We start from the raw sequence: 17,951 nt of genomic DNA on the forward strand, positions 1-17,951 counted from the left end.
TTACCAGTGGCATTAAAATCCTAATTCAAAATAGTTAAATATTGTTCTCAATGAGAATGTCCAACTCATCATGACAGAAAATGAGACTTTTGGTTTTATGCCCATTGACCTGAGATAGGCTCCATTTAATTCATGGGATACATTTTTGATTAAACAAGTACAGAACTGCCCTCTTAAAGAGCATCATATCCCTTTGAAATGACTAGCATGTAAGTAGCATTACTTGTGGTGCTGACCTGTAAATATTCCCATTTCTATGACTTATGAATCCAAAGGAGAAATGCTTCCCATTTTAATGGAGTTCAGAGTTTTCTGTATACCACAGTGTCAACACTGCACCACTTGAGGCCTCAAGGCTGCTCCATGTAGGGCCAGAAATTTTTGGGTACAGACCCCTGAAACCTCTAAAGTTGTTATTAAATTATAATCTGTAATGTTACAGAAAGGGGAAATGATTAAATATATGACTAGAGAATAATCATATTAAATATAAATATATTTTAAATAAATGTAGGTAAAATGAAATCCAGTTTAATTTTGGAGGGAAGCTGTCAATACACCAAGTTGTACCATTCTGTTGTAAGTAACGAATACAGGTAGTCCTTGCTTAATGTCCACTTGTTCAGCGACTGTTCAAAGTTATGACGGCACTGAACAAGGGAGACTTACAATGGGTCTTTGTAGTTGTGGCCGTTACAGCATCCCCACGGTCACATAATTGTGATTCGGGCACTTGGCAACCAGCTCACAATTACAACGTTTCAGCATCCCATGGTCACATTATCACCATTTACAACTTTCGCTGCCAGCTTCCAATGAGTAAATCAATGGGGAAACTGGCAGGAGGACCTGGCATATGGTGATCATGTGACCATGGGATGCTGTGACTGCACAGGATTCACCTAACAATGGCAACCGGGACTGCCGATACTGCTGTTGTAGGTCATATGACATTGCGCCTTATGACTGCATCACTTAGTGACGGAGTCCCAGTCCCAATTATCATTGGTAACTGAGGACTCCTTGTACAGGTTAAAGGTAGGCATAATATTTCTTAACTGCAGAACCTATTTTAGAAATGCGATTTACCTTTTCCATGGTAGAAAAAAAAAAGATCAGCATGTTTGCAGCAGTTACTGATTCTTAATGAACCACTTCACAGTAATGGCACCAAATAAACTGCCTTCCAGCTCTCAGAACATTTACATTTTAATGATTTTTGTAATACTAACAAATTAAACTATAGTTTGGCACCTTAGTATTATGTGCAATTTAAACAAACAAAAAAAATGAAGCCAGGACTTGAAGTGAAGCTTAGGAAACCAGTTGTGATTCACAGATTTGCTATCTGTCCAGTCTGACAGAGTAGGACATCAAGATTTCCCACAGGTCTGAGATATAGTGGAATCTTAAAAATGTGTACCCTGATGCATACACATTATTAGCAGATGCATATATCATTAGATGTACAAATAATTATTTAAGCTGAATATGCTACTCATATGAATCAGACATCTGCACATAACTAGTTCCACATTAAGATTTGAATTTTCAGCTCTCTAAAACGTATCTAGTATCACATTGGTAGGGATGCCAAACATAACTGTAAGTTAAATGTTTACATTGCTCTTACCTCCTGTAGTAGCTTTAAGCGGACCTTCCTCCACAGCAAACCCAGTCAGAGTATTGCATACAGGCTTTTGCTTGTGTGTTTGCAAATATTCCATTGAATGCACATTATCTATTTGATTCATTTCCCTAGGCTGACCATTTCCAAAGCAGTCTAAGAATTGAGGAAGATCTTCATTATGCCCTGTGACTTTGATTAAATCATTCCCAGGTGCTATTTTGTAATTCAGGGCTTGGGAGTCCAAATGATTAGTATTGCCACTTAGAAAACAAGGGAACTCAGGCTCATCATCTTCAGGGATAGGATTGTACCATATTTCTCCTTCATCATCTGCATCATTATCTTCACCAAAATCTAAAGTACAGTTTTGTAGTGCCAAGGATCTCGTTCCATTCTCAGCAGCATGTACAGAACTGACTCTTCCTTTAGGGCTTTCTTGCCCTAGAAATTTGGAAAAAGTCTGAGGCATTTTTGGCTCAAAGAAAGGATTGGGAGATTTCAGTACCTGGTAATTTTCTCCTGAAATTTTCTTGTAAGAGTTTCCTTTTTCCAAACTAGGTACTCTCAGAGAACTTTGATGTAACCAGTTCCGCTTCTTGGACACAGTAATGCTAGCAATCCGAGGCCTGCACTCAGAAACTTCACTGGATTTCAAGTTCTTAAGTTCTCTTCTGCTCACAGAAGGTATGTAAACATTTTCGATCAGATCTGTGAAGTGGAAGAGGGGAGAAAAGAGAATACTAGAGCATTATTCCAGATTTCAAGTATTCATACTGGTATCAAGTGTACATAAAATTTTGTGACACAAACAAGAGCCATAACATGACACAATGCAATCAGATTTCATCCATGAAGACAATAACAGTCCAGCTGCAAAATGGCCAAACTTAATCTGACTGCGTAACGGGATCAAGTGTGGTATGAATAAATACTGCATGATAAAATGTGCTAAAGGAAATACACCAGGCCGTTTCAAAGATAAAATCCAAATGAACCACAGACAACTACGAAATGTAAACTACGACAGACAAGGAACTTGCAAAGCTAGCTGCCCATCAAGACAATGGCCAAATTGTCACCAAGATCATGATAATGCGTTCTCTACAGCCATCCATGCAACTTTATAGTGTCAAAAAGACCAGTTATTAACTCTCAGGTGCTCCATTATGCATGGCTGGTAGAGTCATTGTATTTTTTCGCTCATATGTTATAGAATCCTACACAAAAACATTTACATATTTGGTATAGATTTTTTTTCAGGACATGGTCAACTTAACACATTGGATCCAGTCTTAACCTTGACTACCTTTATACCTATCCATTTTAATGAATCTATGGCAAATTTGATTAAATCTAGCTAAAACCCAATACATGTAGGTATTTCTCAACTGCCTGATAATATACATCACAAGCTGATTACATAGATTTATTTCTATTTCTCCCTATCTAAAATTATTTTAAAATTGTGCAATACTGTTGTGAGCAATTGCAAAGTATGTTTAATCTGAGGGTAATTCAGCTTCCTTTAAAAGGATTAATAGTCCTTTAAATGCCATTGAGCTCATTGGGATTTAATTCCAAGGAAATATTGAATAAGAAGGATATATATATATATCTGTAATCCAAGAGTGAAAAATCTGTGGCCTGAATGATATTGCAAAAGTACAGATATCCCCATATATTCACCATTGCATATGTTGCCTGAAGCTACCAGGAAATTCATTTCAAAAATATACAGAGCACAGATTGTACAAATCACTCTATGTTTAGTTGGAAGTCAGCCTGATTTTAGCTAGATATACTATACTGTATGTGAGGATTATATCAAACTATAGCTTAATGCTAGACATGTTTAATCAAAAGTAAGCCTTGATGTGCCCAACAAAGCCTTATCACAGGCAGACTATGCATAAACTTACAGCACTGAATTTAAGACATCTAAATTTTAGAGTAAACTGAAAAACAGCATGTAAAGTAAAGCACGAAAAGGAGTATATTAGAAGCCAATGAATACTCAAATCAACATATTGCACCTGTGCATTGTATTTGACATGCTTTTCATGCAGCATATTTACTTACCACTGGTCACTATGGATACAGTATAGTTTATTTGTGTATATGCATTTACTTGTGTTCCACTTCAGGATTTAAAATAAATGCTACTTAATTGATTATACAGGCTGGAAAGGATTTTTAAAAAATGGTGAGGGGGAGGGCAAAATCAACCCACAGTGATAAGAGAAACAGCACACCACATCTACCTAGAAAGTCTAAAAATGCCAGTTTTACATATAAAACAATAAATCCAAGATGGTTGTAATTCTAATCCCACTATTTATGGAAGGCACCAAGCTGAGAAAGGACAAGCTTGACTCAAGAGATGCAATCTCTTAATTTATGACTTTTCATCTCTTCTTTTTTATTAAAGAACAATACACATTTTATATATGTATTATTATATATGCTACATATTTCACAATACAGGAACTCCATCATGCAGGTTCAGCATCAGGGGTGGCAGCAAAAGGAGAGAAAGATAGGAAATAAACTACATAATTTGATACACTGACAGCAGTAATAGGCATGATATATAGTAACTAGGAATTATACTATGATAATGTCAGAACTTGTATCATTTTCCAAGAATACTGATAATACAAAAAACGGGGGATCTCCCTCCCTCCCTCTTTACTAACAACAATGCATATTAGAAGTCCTTTATATCCTTTAATAAATGCTCAATAAGTGCTCATTCGGTAAGGATGCTCTGCTTCAGCCACCAAAGCCAACAAAACAGCAAGATTCTTGACTGCGGTGGCTTTCACTTTTCTGGGAGAAAGATATTCTTACCAAACTAGATATTTTTAAGATGTATTTTTAATAAATTTATTCCTCCTGCTTCTAATCAAACAAATATAGGAACAGATCACTTTTAGAAACATTTAAAAATCTTTGTTATTCACACAAAACATAGACAAAGAAAATTGTATAACCATGTACAGCAGGGTTAGACAACCTTTTTTAAGCCAATGCAGACATATGTGGGCTCTGTTAAGCAGCACCTAGCTGACCTTGGCTGATCTCAAACGCCCAGAGTTGTCGTAATAGGAGATGGGCGGTAGAGAAATATGACAAATAAATAAAATAATATAAATAAAACTAAACAGGTTCAGACCTGATTAGGATTCTGATGGGACACAGTAAGAAAATCTCAAGTATTTGGGCTAGACTAGAAAGAAAAAAAAAATCTTAAAAGGTGGCACTAGCAAATCCCTTCCACTTTGTTGCCAAGAATACTATCTGGATATGTCCATCAGATCATCAAGAATCATGCTTGAATGAATAGAATGCATAACTTTTACCATTTCCTCTGGAAGGGTAAGGTAGCATACATGATGGATCTTCTGTAATTTTATCTCCATGACAGGTTAGGCAGAGAATGACTGGTTCAATGTTACCTAGTGAGCTCCATGGTTTATCAAGGACTTGAATCTGGATCCTTCAAGTTCAGTATCTTAAGCACAAAATTGAGACCTTGCCACTGTTCAGATATTCAATTCAGTGAGCTCCTTTAAGTTTATTTATTTATTTATTAAATTTAGCCACCGCCCATCTCCCCCCAAAGGGGGGACTCTGGGAGGTTTACAACAAAGGAAGTTTGTTAACTGCAAAGCTTAAGGTTTAATGATTGCATTTACCTAAGAGGGAAATTCAAGTAATAGTTTTCACCATACAATCAAAGCTAAGGTTTTAATTATGATGATACAACTGTTATTGGTCTCATTCGGAATGGTGATGAGTCAGCATATGGATGGGAAGTACAACAACTGCCCCTGTGGTGTAGTTATAACTTGGAACTGAATACGCTCAAAACTGTAGAGATGGTTGTGGATTTTAGAAAGAATCCTTCTAACTTCCCTCTTCTTACCATTTTCGATAGCCCAGCATTAGTAGTAGAGTCCTTTAAGTTTTGGGGCTCCATAATTTCTCAAGACCTGAAATGGATGCTTAACATCAGAACTATCATCAAAAAAGCACAACAAAGGATGTTCTTCCCACGTCAACTCAGGAAGTTCAATCTACCTCAGAAGCTTTTGGTATAGTTTTACAGAGGATTTATTGAATCTGTTATCTGTTCTTCTATAACTATCTGGTTTGGTTCCGCAACCAAGCAGGACAAATGTAGACTTCAACGGGTAGTTAAGTCTGCAGAAAGAATTATTGCAATCCGCCTGCCTTCTATAGAAGACCTGTATATTGCAAGGGTCAAAAGGAGGGCAGAGAAGATACCTGCAGACCCTTCGCACCATGGACATAAACTGTTTCAACTTCTACCATCAGGACGGCGCTACAGAGTACCGTATGTCAAAACATACAGACATTGAAACAGTTTTTTCCCTCGTGCCATTGCTCTGCTGAACTCCTAATTAATGTAGCATGATATAATGATTGACAATGTATGGTAAGACATGACTGCTAAGATGTGACTGGTAATGCTCTGTTAAAGGTGAACATATGTTAGACCACAGATGCAGTATATTGTCCCTTAATTCTCCTTTTAAATATGAGTGTGTGTTAGTTAATAGCTGTAGTATTATTCCCTTCATTTTTTTCTTTCTTGATTGTATAGTTTTAGTAAATAACATTACTTTACTATTGTTTATTTTTAATGTTATGTAAATATATTGAGAGCTCTTCCACCGAAGTCAAATTCCTTGTATGTCCAATCATACTTGGCCAATAAACTATTCTATTCCATTCCATTCCATTCCATTCCATTCCATTCCATTCCATTATATTCTATTCACAATAGAATTTAAATTCAATCCATTCCAATATATTAATGCTAATGAATGACTCCTGATGAATGTATCGACCATGCTCATTGTCATGAACTGTTTTTAGTAATAACTTATAGCTCTGTCTCCTTCTTCAAATTCCCTTTAGCAGGATGATTTATATGCCCACATGATACAGGCAGAATTATATGCCCAATATATGTAAGTTTCTGCTTGCTGATTTCAAGAGAGCAGTTTGACATCATTTGCTCTGGGACTGACTGATTGGTCCTTCTTGTTCACCACGATACTTGTAGTAGCCATCTTCAAAACCATAATCTGGAGTAAACAGCGAACAGCTTTCACAATTGTAGATTACCATTGTAAGACCCCTGCTTTAACCAGTCTAATCTTTATTCTTACTAAAATGTCCTTATCCTTTTTGATCTTGCCTTCATTTGTTCTCCATTCTTCCTTAGAACAAAGCTCCTCTGCTTCCCAAACTCAATGCCCATCTTTATCTGTTCTTCAGCTTAAGAAAACATTTTCCATCTTCATGTCTTCACTGTCAAGAGTAAGCTTGTGCATGCTGATATTACCTTTGCCTTCTTTCTATTTAACATTAACACAGATTTTTCACTTTCCATTTTTATTTTCATAATAAGCTCTTCTAAGTCTTTTTTAAAGGTAGAGAACTCCTTGTTTCAATATAATCCAGACTAAATTTTTAAAAACGTATTTATGTTTTTTATCTTTTAATTGCTCACTGTGCTAGTTTTCATATTCTGCTTTAAGTAGTAATTCTAAGCAAGATGCTACTACTCTACATGGCAAGAAGAACTGTTCACAACATAGCAACCCTTACTTCTTGAATGCTTCTTTCACTGTGCCTATTCAAGTCTGTATAATTAAAAGATACGTTTTAATTATATGCACTGTAACCTCCCTATGCCTGTAAAACAATGCCTAGAATATAATAATATTTTGCAACCAACACTTAGATTGCTTTTGCTAATTATATTTTTCTGAAGGAGCGTTTTGTAATAAATCTAGGAGGATTTAAAGCAATGAAACTTTAAACCTGGTATAATCCTAAAACAGAACTTAAAACAAAATGTGGGTGCATGCTTGAAAAGCATTTTCTACTACAGTAATTTAGTATGTACTGACATGGAAAAGTTGTAACATGAAAGAAAAAGAAACCATATTAAAACTGCTTCTATGGTTAACCAGAGACCACACACTGCTAAAAGGGCAAGATAAGGAATGCCTATTAATGTAATTTAGTCTTTCTTCAAACATTATGAAAAGCATAAACACCTGCTAAGGAGCCTTTTCACCTGAACAGAGTAATGTTGGGGGAAGGGTCCTGAATAATACGGCAGGTTTGCTTAAGCACTTGGATTTTCCAGCAACACCCTGAGAGAATTTATACAAAGGTGAATAAAATTCCTGGAAGTTCAGTAAGCTTTGTAGGCAGGTGCACTAGCTGAATTTCCTTTCTCTAGTCCCTTTTTCTAACTGCTCTCTTAAATAAAATTATTAATTTTATACAGTTTTCCAGGCTAAAGGCAGTGCAACAGCCCTATAGCAACAACTCTAAGCACCTTATTTGGAAGACCTCACTGAAACCATTGAGTATTGCTTCCAATTAGTCTATGAAGAAAGTAACCATAATTTGGGCAAGCTAAGCAAATTGGCCAAAAGTATTGTAGTATCAGCCCCCCCCCCCCAGAAAATACATTATCGTTGCCAAGCTAAGGTGGCTTGGAAGCCATATTTCTCTACTCAATCACAGAAGGAATAAGAGTGTGGATATGGGACACCCATGCATCTATTACTTAACCTTTTTTACGATTAAGCATGATGGATTAAGCAAATGCAATATGAATGCTTCTGAGATGTGGATACAGTAATCAATCAATCTGATGTCCTCTGGATATTTTCAGTTTTAACTCCAGTGTGAAAGCTGCTATGGTGTTGTGGTTAAAGTGTTGGACTGGCACTGGGGAGACCCAGGTTCAAGCCTACCCTTAGCTATGGAAACTTCCTAGATGACTTTGGGCCAGCCACTCTAGCTCAGCCCAACCTGTGTCACAGATTGCTGTAGAAAAAAAGGCGAAGAGTACACTAGGCCTGCCAGTTTAAGCTGACTGGGTGACTTGGGGCCAGTCACTCTCTCTCAGCCCTAACCTATGAAGTCAAACAAACATCTGTCTAACAATCTGCACTGAACTAGACTTATAGATTACAGTCCATAAAGTTCAATGAACACATCTTCATATTGCAATGGACTGTTTCAGAATGATGATGATGATATAAGCATGCATAATAAAAATCATTATCCCAACTAGCAATTAAGCAGATTGCCATAAAAAACCCTGCACTTCTAATTTCTGCACATAATAGTGGGCCAGACCTGGAGTCAAGAGGTGGTTGGGAAGGTTCTCCCCCAATTTTTTTTTCTGCATTGTAATTTCATCATTAAAAGAAGAGATAAAGTTCCTCCTACTTTGTTTGTCCCATCATCCTCTCCCATCCTGCTTTGTTAACATTTGGTGAGATTCAGGCTTATGCTGAAATACTGCAATAATGTTGGGTTAAAAGAAATAAATGCAGTGAGACTTAGAAAGATTGCTTCACATATGGGTACTTGAATAAGTGAGTTATTAACTCACTTTAGCCACACATCCACAATTAATATATAAAGGGAGCCATTTTCTAGAAATGGCCATGCTGAGTTGGCAACTCTTCCTGGAACGTCTCACCCCTCAGGAGAAATAGAATAAAATGAGGCCACAGGGCTTCACCAGAGTTTTTAAAATCTCTACTGCTACTTGAAGCAGAGGGTTTGAGAAAAAGGAGATGAGGAGGGTCTTTATTTATATGCCACTGATACTTCCAGTAGCTATGAAAATCAAAAAGTCAATTCAGTTTTTAAAAAGTTCCTATGTGGATGTGCAGGATGTCCAAAATAATCAAAACCGAGTCAGATCAAATCAGTTTGATCCAAATCAGCTTTCTGAACTTAACCTGCAAATCAAGCATTCGTGCAGCCTTTATTTCAACTTCTGAAACTACTTGCCTAATTGTATATTCTGTTATGAAACATACTTGACAAGTTCCTGTATGGATGTGCAGAAGGTCCAAAATAATCAAAATCAATTCAAAACAAATCAGTTTGATCCAAATCAGCTTTTTCAACTGAACCTGCAAATCAAGCATTCATGCAGCCTTTATTTCAACTTCTAAAACCACTTGCCTAACTGTATGTGAAAGACACACTCTAGCTGTGTTGGACTATAATGTTCATTATCACCAGCTTCCATGGGAGTGATGTAAGTTGTAGTCCAATACAAGGGCAACCTGTTACCACAGCTGCTTTTTTTCTCGGCCGCTTGTGAAGAATGCACAAGGCAATGCAGCTTTCTGTCAGCACCATCCTTTTCCAATCTGCTGTCCCCCAAGTGTGTTAATGGCAGGTCAAAGAATGCCTAGCCAGCATGGCCATTGGCCACATTTAACTGCAGTATGTTTAATCTAGAGGTCATCTAATTAGGGAAGGCTGAAGTATCCATACGCAGAAATCATTTGTGAACTCATATTAATGGAGGGAATTAAGGCACACTACATGAGCTGCTGTATAGCAAATACTGTGCGGAAACCCTAACTCCCTCTACCTCGTATGCAAATTCCTAAAACAACAGCAACTTCTGCACATGATACATGTTGGAGAGAGAATACGTTGCTGTCGTGGCAATTTTTCACAGGTAATGATACTAACTGCATAAGGATTCTCAAATACGCTGATTTCTCATCCTCACTTGCACTCTGAGCAGTAAGAGTTCCAGAAGCATGATACCATATGCTTTTTTAAAAAATCTATAATAATGCAGCCAAAGAAAAACGTATTTAAACCGCCAAAATTGAATAAGAGCAGTTTACACAAATATTAACATTTAGCCAGTTTATATCATGCAGCAAGTTATGCCCGAAGTAACTCAACTGTGGGAGATTCCATAAAGAAAACATCTAGCTGCGCTCTACAAACATTCTGAGTCATCTTCTCTCCTGCAAACTTAGCATGCTATCTGCAGTTTAGGATTTGGCATAGAACTTTGCATGACTTCTAGGTTAAAATTTAGGGGGTTTGTATAATACTGTGCATACAAGGTTCAATCAACTTCAGTGCATAAGTCATGTATTACAGACTGGAAAAGAGAGGCTATCTTTTGCCTCTGGAGGCTACTGAAGAGGTAAGCCAATTGGCAAAAGACCACAGACTACATGAGGCTTCGGTATGGCTATCAGCTTCCCAAATGGCTGGTTTCCTAAGCCTAGCAGTCATTCAACAAGCAAACTCTTTCACAACCAAGGAGACACAAGAAAGAGGGAAACTCTTAACAGTAAAAATGGGAGAAAGCCCACAGGCTCACAAGGCCCCTGAAAGGAAAACAGGAAAGCACAGAAATCATTACCTGTCAGCAAGATTCTTTGGTCTGAAGGGGAAACTGGGACCTTGCCCCCTGGGCCGTTCAGGTGGGCAGGGGGCGAAAGCGTGAGCCCCTCTCCTCTGCCAAGAAGTGGCCTGCAGTCTCCGGTGACTTTGGCGGGGGAAGATGGGGAGGACATCCCAGCTGTCCCACCCCGGCCTTTCGTGCCCAGCGAGAGCAGGCGTCCTTTGTACATCCACTTCTGCAGCTTCCGAACCGTCACAGTGGGTGGCTTGAAGGTGCCTGGGGGGACATCTGCTGAGGAGTGCTGGGGACTTCCCTCATGGCCACACCTGGTTGCTGTTGCCGGATCCACCATTTTGCCCTGGGCAGCACACAACTCTGGGACCAACAGCTGCTCCAAGTCTTCCCGGAGCCCTGATGGATGCAGCTCACAAAGGCCTTGGCTACTGAGGCTCTTCTCACAGCTGCTGTCGCCAGAGCCATGTGTGGCAGCTGCAAGGAAGCAGGCTTCCTGCCCAGTGCCAAGTTCCTGAGGTTCAAGCAGCAGGTGGCTGCGGGGCTCCAGTGGCTCTTGAGGCAGAGATTGGAGTGCGCCATCGCTCCTACATCTTGGCAGAGACAGCACTTTGGAGGTGGAAGGCTGGGCAAAGCACAGGCTCTCCAGACTCTTGCTGATGCCCTGGCGCCAGATGGGATTCTTGGCTGAGCCTTGGGCACCGGGATCAGATCTTTGCAGCTGGGAGCATCTGTCCCCGCAGGAGAAAGACCAGCATAGAGCATCACTCCCTGAAGCCTCAGAGGAGGGTGGGTGGCTAGCAGGCTGGGGCGAATGACCTCCAATGGTGGGACTGGCTGGAGGCAGGTCATGCATGGCGTGGATCAACAGGTAATAGGCCTCCTGGAGCTGGCTTCGCAGTTTGCCGGTGCTTTCTCTGGCCCTGGCCCTGGCGCCACCGCCAGCGCCCGGAACGGCGGCCGCGCTGCCTTCCTTGTTTCCCCGCGCTGCTTCTTCTGGCGCTCTGGACGTTCCTTGGCAGACCCAGCCAGGCAGCCTCTGGTTATCGTAGTAATCGTCTTCTTCGCTCCCGCCACCGCACTCCAGGGCCGGTCGAGGCTCCGCGCCCCTCGGGAAAAAGGAGGAAGAGGAGAAGCAGAGCTCGGCAGCCAGCGGAGGCGCACGGAGTTCCGGGGGGCTAAGCTTCTGCAGCGCAGCGCCTTCCGCGCGCTTTCTCGGAGGGCAAGCCCGGGCTACGGCGGCTCCAGGCAACCTTTCTCCAGGCATCTCCGCCCTTCCCCACCGGGACCAAGCAGCCGACGCCCGCAGACCCGGCTCCTCCAGTGGGGACATGAGGAGGACCTCACAGCCGCCCACCTGGCTTTCCAGCCCAGCGGGCGGTTCTGTAGCCGCTCCGTTTCCTCGGCAGGGGCGATGGTGGTGCAGGTTCTGCTGGGCTCTCCCTCGAGGGACTCCGACGCCCCTGCTACCGCTCTCGCTCGGGTCCCCGGCAGTTTCACCGGCGCCGGTCGCCACTCGCTGCGACCTCCTACCTCGCAGCTTGGAGAAAGTCCTGCGCAGAGGGTCAGCCATGCCTGGTCGTCTCCCTCAGTTAACTGCCGTCGAGTGCAAGGGTGCTGCTGCTTGGTGGCGCCTTGAATGAGGCGGAGGCGGTGGCGGCGACGGCGGCGGCAACGACAAGCGCAGCAGCTTGGAGCACGGCCGGCTGGAGCACGCCATGATCTAGTTGGTCCTTGGGCGCCTCTCGCTCTTCACTGCTGCCGCCGCCGCTGCTGCTCGGGCTCACATACTTGGCATAACTGAGCGGGGTGAGAGGGCGCTCTGCAATGCGCATGTGTTGCTGCCAGCAGCTGGGCTGAGCGCTCTTCGGGAGCGCACGCGGCCTTGCCTTCTTCTCGTTCTTGCCCCGAGGCTGCACAGGCTGGGCTAGGACGTCGGAGAACAACAGGCGAAGCCAGGTTGCCCGGTCCCCCCCCGACCGCGCGCGCGCCACCTCCGCACGCGCGGGTGCGGGTGCCGAGGCAACTCTTCCAGCCTTCGCCCCTCTCCTCCCTCTTCTAAAATTAACCCTTTCATCGGCCCTCGAAGAAATTTACTGGTGCTGAGCCCAGAGAGCATCCAGCTGGATTAAACCCGGTTCTTTCCGGGAAAAGCTCTTCGGCCTTCGAAAGCTGCTCGGTCGGAAGAAATGCAACAGAGGAAGTTCTTCCCGACCCCAGTACTGAATCTCAAAAGTTAAAATGTGGAGCTGACGAAATCCCTGCCTCTTATGCGCCGGGAACAAGCGTTATAGGGTCACTGCAAGATATAATTCAGTACTTACTTTAAAAACGCCCAAGCGTTTTGGAGAAGGGCAGCCAGGTAGCTTGTTCTGATAGGTAAGACATGTGCACCCCCCCCCCCATCCCGGCTCCATATGTACGTGCTCCAAGGAGACTCAAACTAGTGCAATTATGAAATGGGACATTTGTTTTCAAACCATTTTTATTAAGTTTGCTTGGAGCGACCAGAAGATTTCTGGGCTTGCAAATAGGTCAGCATTCTGCAGAGACTAAGAGATGAGGTTCAGAAAGCGGGGATGGCTTATAACTACAGATGATTGATTGATTATGTACCATCAAGTCATTTTCGACTCCTAGTAATCACATAGACAGATTTTCTCCATGATGGTCTATTGCTAACTTGTTCTTTCAAGTCTCCCAACAGTGCCCTCAACACCACCATAACTGAGTCCATGCACCTTGCTACTGGTCGTTGTCATCTTCTGTCTCCTTCCACCTTTCCCTCATTAGAGCCTTTTCCAGACAGCTGGGTCTTCACATAATGTGTCTGAAGTAGGATAGCAATTACTGAGAAAGAGGAAGCTAAATTTCTCCCTATCACCCAGCTGCTCAAGTCAGAATAGAATTGGAGTCCTTACATTCTGAAATTACCAACATCAGCCAGCTTTTGAAGTCGCTTCCTTTGCTCCTAAACATAGGGCAGTCTATTGTGTCTCATACTTTGGAATCCACTGTGAATCTGCAACATCCCCTTCTCATTAATCATCATTGGGAAAAGGGTCTCGACTGCCTTCTGTTCTGCCAGAAAGCTTTTTTCATATTGATAAGGCAGCTGGCCAACCAGAGGAGTTGGCTGGGACGGTTACTGTCTCCTGGCCCTTCCAAGGTTAGGTAAGGACACTGTATGATTAGATGGCATCTCAAAAGTCTGGAATCCTTGGGCCAGAGGAAAGTGCAAGGTAAGGTCCGAACCCTTTGAGTTGCAAAACGAAGCGAATTATACAATAGTAGAAGTGAGTAGGACAAGGCTTTTCCAGTGTTTTCTGGATTCTTGTTTTTATGATGTGTGTGTGTGTGTGTGTGAGAGAGAGAGAGAGCGTGCCTCTGAATTACTGTTTCTTAGTTGGCTTCAAAAATTATGAAAAGATTAGAATGAAACAGTTCTTCTGGCAATTGTCAGGGCTATAAAATTATACACAAACGTATTTTTGCCTTGTTTTTTGCCTTATATTTTTCTGGATAATATTAGATAATACATTTTTTATTATCCAATATTATCCAGAAAAGTATAATCACTAATCTCCTACATGGGTTTTAACATCCACAAAGAATGTTGTAAAGAAATTGAGATTGTTTTTTCATTATTTCTCTCCTTTCTTTAGTGGCATATTTATTAATGTAATTTGCATAAATATTCCTAAATGCTGTTAAACCTATTACAGTGTAATGTAACATGAATTAGACCTAATCGTTACGTACATGGTGTACTATAAACATGATGCAACAATTATATCTTTCTGTATCTGGTATTTAACCTTCAAGCCATATCCTTTCCCTCCCACACATACACGAAAGAAAGAAGTATCAGGTGATGTGGAGTTTCAGAAAGTGTGTGTGTGTTTTCTTTATTTGCTTTTGTGTGAGGATACTAAGGGAGAAGACAAACAGATGCAACAGCTGGCCTTGTGTAACAGCAAATGTGCCGTGGAATTGATTACAATGTGGTTTGGAGGAAAAGCCTTTTGAACAGGCTTCACAAACTGATCTTAAAAATTTTGTCACTTGTCTCCCAGTGACACAACTTCATCATGGGAGATCATTTGACTGAAAGCAACTTTGAAACAGGATACCAGATGTCCCCTATTTAAAATGGATGGCTTTTATAGAAGCCATTTATGAACACAGCAGCTTCTCAGAACACCCTGTAGCCTGCTGATTTATCTTCATTTGATTGGAACTTTTAATATAAGCCACAAGGCCAGCTACGAAGACCAACTCACATGCCTGGGTTCACTGAATGCTCCTTGAATGGGAACTTTTAAAAAACATAGAAAAAACATTTCTATGTTTTTTAAAAGTTCCCATTCAAGGGTCTAGGAACTTTAATTTTCGGTGCAATTTTCACAGATGAGAAAATAAACCACTTCAAATTGAGACTGAGGAATTGTGAGATTGGATGCATTTTTTAAAAATCCTTACACATGGAAAAAGAGACATATATGTATAGGAATACTCATTTGAGTAGGTAGCAATCTATTATGCAGACTTGCCAGCTGCAGTGTTAGGGTGAAGATGATGGACTGCTTTCGATGGCCACATGAATGTGTTTTGCTTCTGTCATTTGGTTGAAAGGAAATGTATCAATATAAATTGTGCTGCCCCAAGAGCCTATCTTTACCATGCCTCCACAATGAAACCAGACTGTGGTTGCTCTCACTCAATTTAATGTGGGGCAGGATTACAATTAGTGGATTCTCTGGCAACTTTTACCTACCCACCCAATGTCACCAAACACAGGAATTGCTTTTCTGAACGTGTGCTATGGCAGAATTGGGGATCCAAGCCTTAACTTTTACTATTGTATGCTTATTTTGACACAACTATTGATCTCCCATGAGACTGATAGTCCTATGAAATTACTTTATGGATGCTGCCATCTAGAGGCTATCAGGATTATTGCAGGACCTGGGAGATGGATAGTCCTCTTAAATAAACAGAAGATCGATAAATCTATATCAAACAAGCGCCCTCCAGGAAAAAACCCTGAATTATCAGAAGACCCAATTCTGCTACAAAGCAGAGAACCCCAAACCAGAGATCTCTCAGTGCTATTCTGTTCTATTGCTCTTCCTTTTCTTTCCCCTTCTCCCTCTTGAAGTCAGTTTCCCTGTGACTCATTTTTGCTCAAGCAAAGAGCCTCTTTTTAATCCTGGGATCCCCACCCCACATTTGTGTGTGCATGTGAGTGTGTGTCTTATGTGCTTTCCATACTTTACAGTCTTCCCAACACACACACACACACACAACACATAAACATAAACATAAACATACCAAATGGTAGGGTTTCTTGATGACAGATCTATCAGTTTTCTGGGATTTTGATAGTCCAGTGTAAATAGAAAAAGACCAGCCAAAGTCACAATGGCCATGGAGGGGCATTTCCACAAAAGACTTGCTGGGCCAACTGGAGTTCAGCAGATTGCTGTCCCTGACCACATCATTTACTTAACTTAGAAACTTACATGGATGCCTATCTTAGAACAGATAATTCTAGGCAGCTCACAATAACATTAAATAATAAGAGCAAACCAACCCCATGACAACCTCATATATCCCAAGTACAGCCCCGCAATATCACATAGCCATGCTCTTACATTTGCTGAGCTCACTTCTATCCTTGCCCAAAACCTGAGAGAAGAGGCAGGTCTTCACAGCCCTCCAAAAGGCTGGGCAGGGGGGCTCTGAGCCTTAGGGGGAGAGGCTCTGCCAAAGGCTAGGGCAGCCACAGGAAAGGTGTGTCCCAAGCTTGTCCTCAAGGCTCTTCACATTGTCCTCATAGGACGTTTTGTGCTGGGAGAAGAAGAAAAACATTATTTCCAAACTGGAACAACTAAAAATGACTCTAGGCTGCCTCAAGTAAATGGAAACTTAGATTTTTTACATTGACAGAGTACAAGGAATCGCTGTCTGTAAAAAAGAAATTAAGAACACGATCCAGGTAAAGTTAAGTGTTTTCGCTTAATTCCAATGAGAAAGTTCAGCACATGTTTAAATTATCTCTAAGAGGTTTCCCTTGACATTAAGCCCAGTTGTGTCCGACTCTAGGGGGCAGTGCTCATCTCCGTTTCAAAGCTGAAGAGCCGGCGTTTGTCCATAGACACTTCCTCCGTGGTCATGTGGCCAGCATGACTACACGGAACGCCGTTACCTGCCCGCCAAAGCGGTACCTATTAATCTACTCACATTTGCATGTTTTCGAACTGCTATCCTCAAAGGCACACTGGGAAGAATGTTTGGATGCTGCACGATACTGCAGGAGCTCGGACTGAATTCATTCATACATTAACAGAGCAGTGCTAAAAATCTAAATGCATATTCAGTCACATATTTTTCTAATAAGTTGCAGATGGAGCTTTGCTAGATTCAACCAGATTCTCTGCTTGCATTTTTTGGGTGCCTCAGCTAATCAAGTGGGAATACTAATGACTGCCCATGGGCAAGAAATTCAAGACATGCGAGTGATAAAATTCTCTGGTAAGGCAAAACTCAGTGGTACAGGAACAACCCAAAACTGTGCATGCAAATTGTAGTCTGTAGTTTCAGCTCAATCACTTTGGAATGATTCTTTGGGATTACTCTACAGTAACCATTTTTTCAGGCCTGCAGCCAGTATTCAGTATCCTGAGAATATTAGCTGAAGGATTTCAATTAAGAGGAGGCAGTATTTGTGACAAACCAAAGGCAAAAGAATCAAAACCACCTGTATCAGCAAAAATTGAACTGATGTATGGAAAAAATTTAGTGGTTTGTTAAGAAAAACTGACAAATTACTCTAAATGACCTTGTTTCTACACCCAGGATCAGTTTGTGTCAGTATATCATTTTATGCCAATTGAGACAGTTCAGACTCGTATTTCTTGATGCACCAACATTTTAATTACATTGATTTTTTTAAAAAAAATATTGCTTAAATTTGCAATTGTGCTTTATTTAGCTTCCATCAGCCTATTACATTCACAAAAAAATCTATTCTCTCTCCACCACTGAAAGTTGTTAAATTGCAGCAAG

At 41.3% G+C, this 17,951-nt stretch overlaps 1 protein-coding gene across 2 annotated transcripts in view; it reads right to left on the reverse strand.

Moving 5' to 3' along the window:
* The window catches only part of SYDE2 (synapse defective Rho GTPase homolog 2), a 47,655-nt gene extending 34,931 nt beyond the window's left edge, over nucleotides 1-12,724 (reverse strand). The window contains exons 1-2 of one of the 2 annotated variants that reach the window (XM_063298204.1): nucleotides 10,887-12,710; nucleotides 1,634-2,338 (exon numbers count right to left, since the gene is read on the reverse strand). In XM_063298204.1, the coding sequence (XP_063154274.1) occupies nucleotides 1,634-2,338; nucleotides 10,887-12,453 (2,272 nt within the window). In that variant the 5' untranslated portion in view covers nucleotides 12,454-12,710. Of the gene's footprint in view, nucleotides 1-1,633; nucleotides 2,339-10,886 lie in introns of both variants that reach the window. The other variant, XM_063298205.1, reaches the window with a different exon arrangement.
* Between the last annotated feature and the right edge of the window lie 5,227 nt (nucleotides 12,725-17,951).

The sequence above is a fragment of the Candoia aspera genome, chromosome 3 (genome assembly GCF_035149785.1).
Source record: "Candoia aspera isolate rCanAsp1 chromosome 3, rCanAsp1.hap2, whole genome shotgun sequence".
NCBI classification, from domain to species: domain Eukaryota; kingdom Metazoa; phylum Chordata; class Lepidosauria; order Squamata; family Boidae; genus Candoia; species Candoia aspera.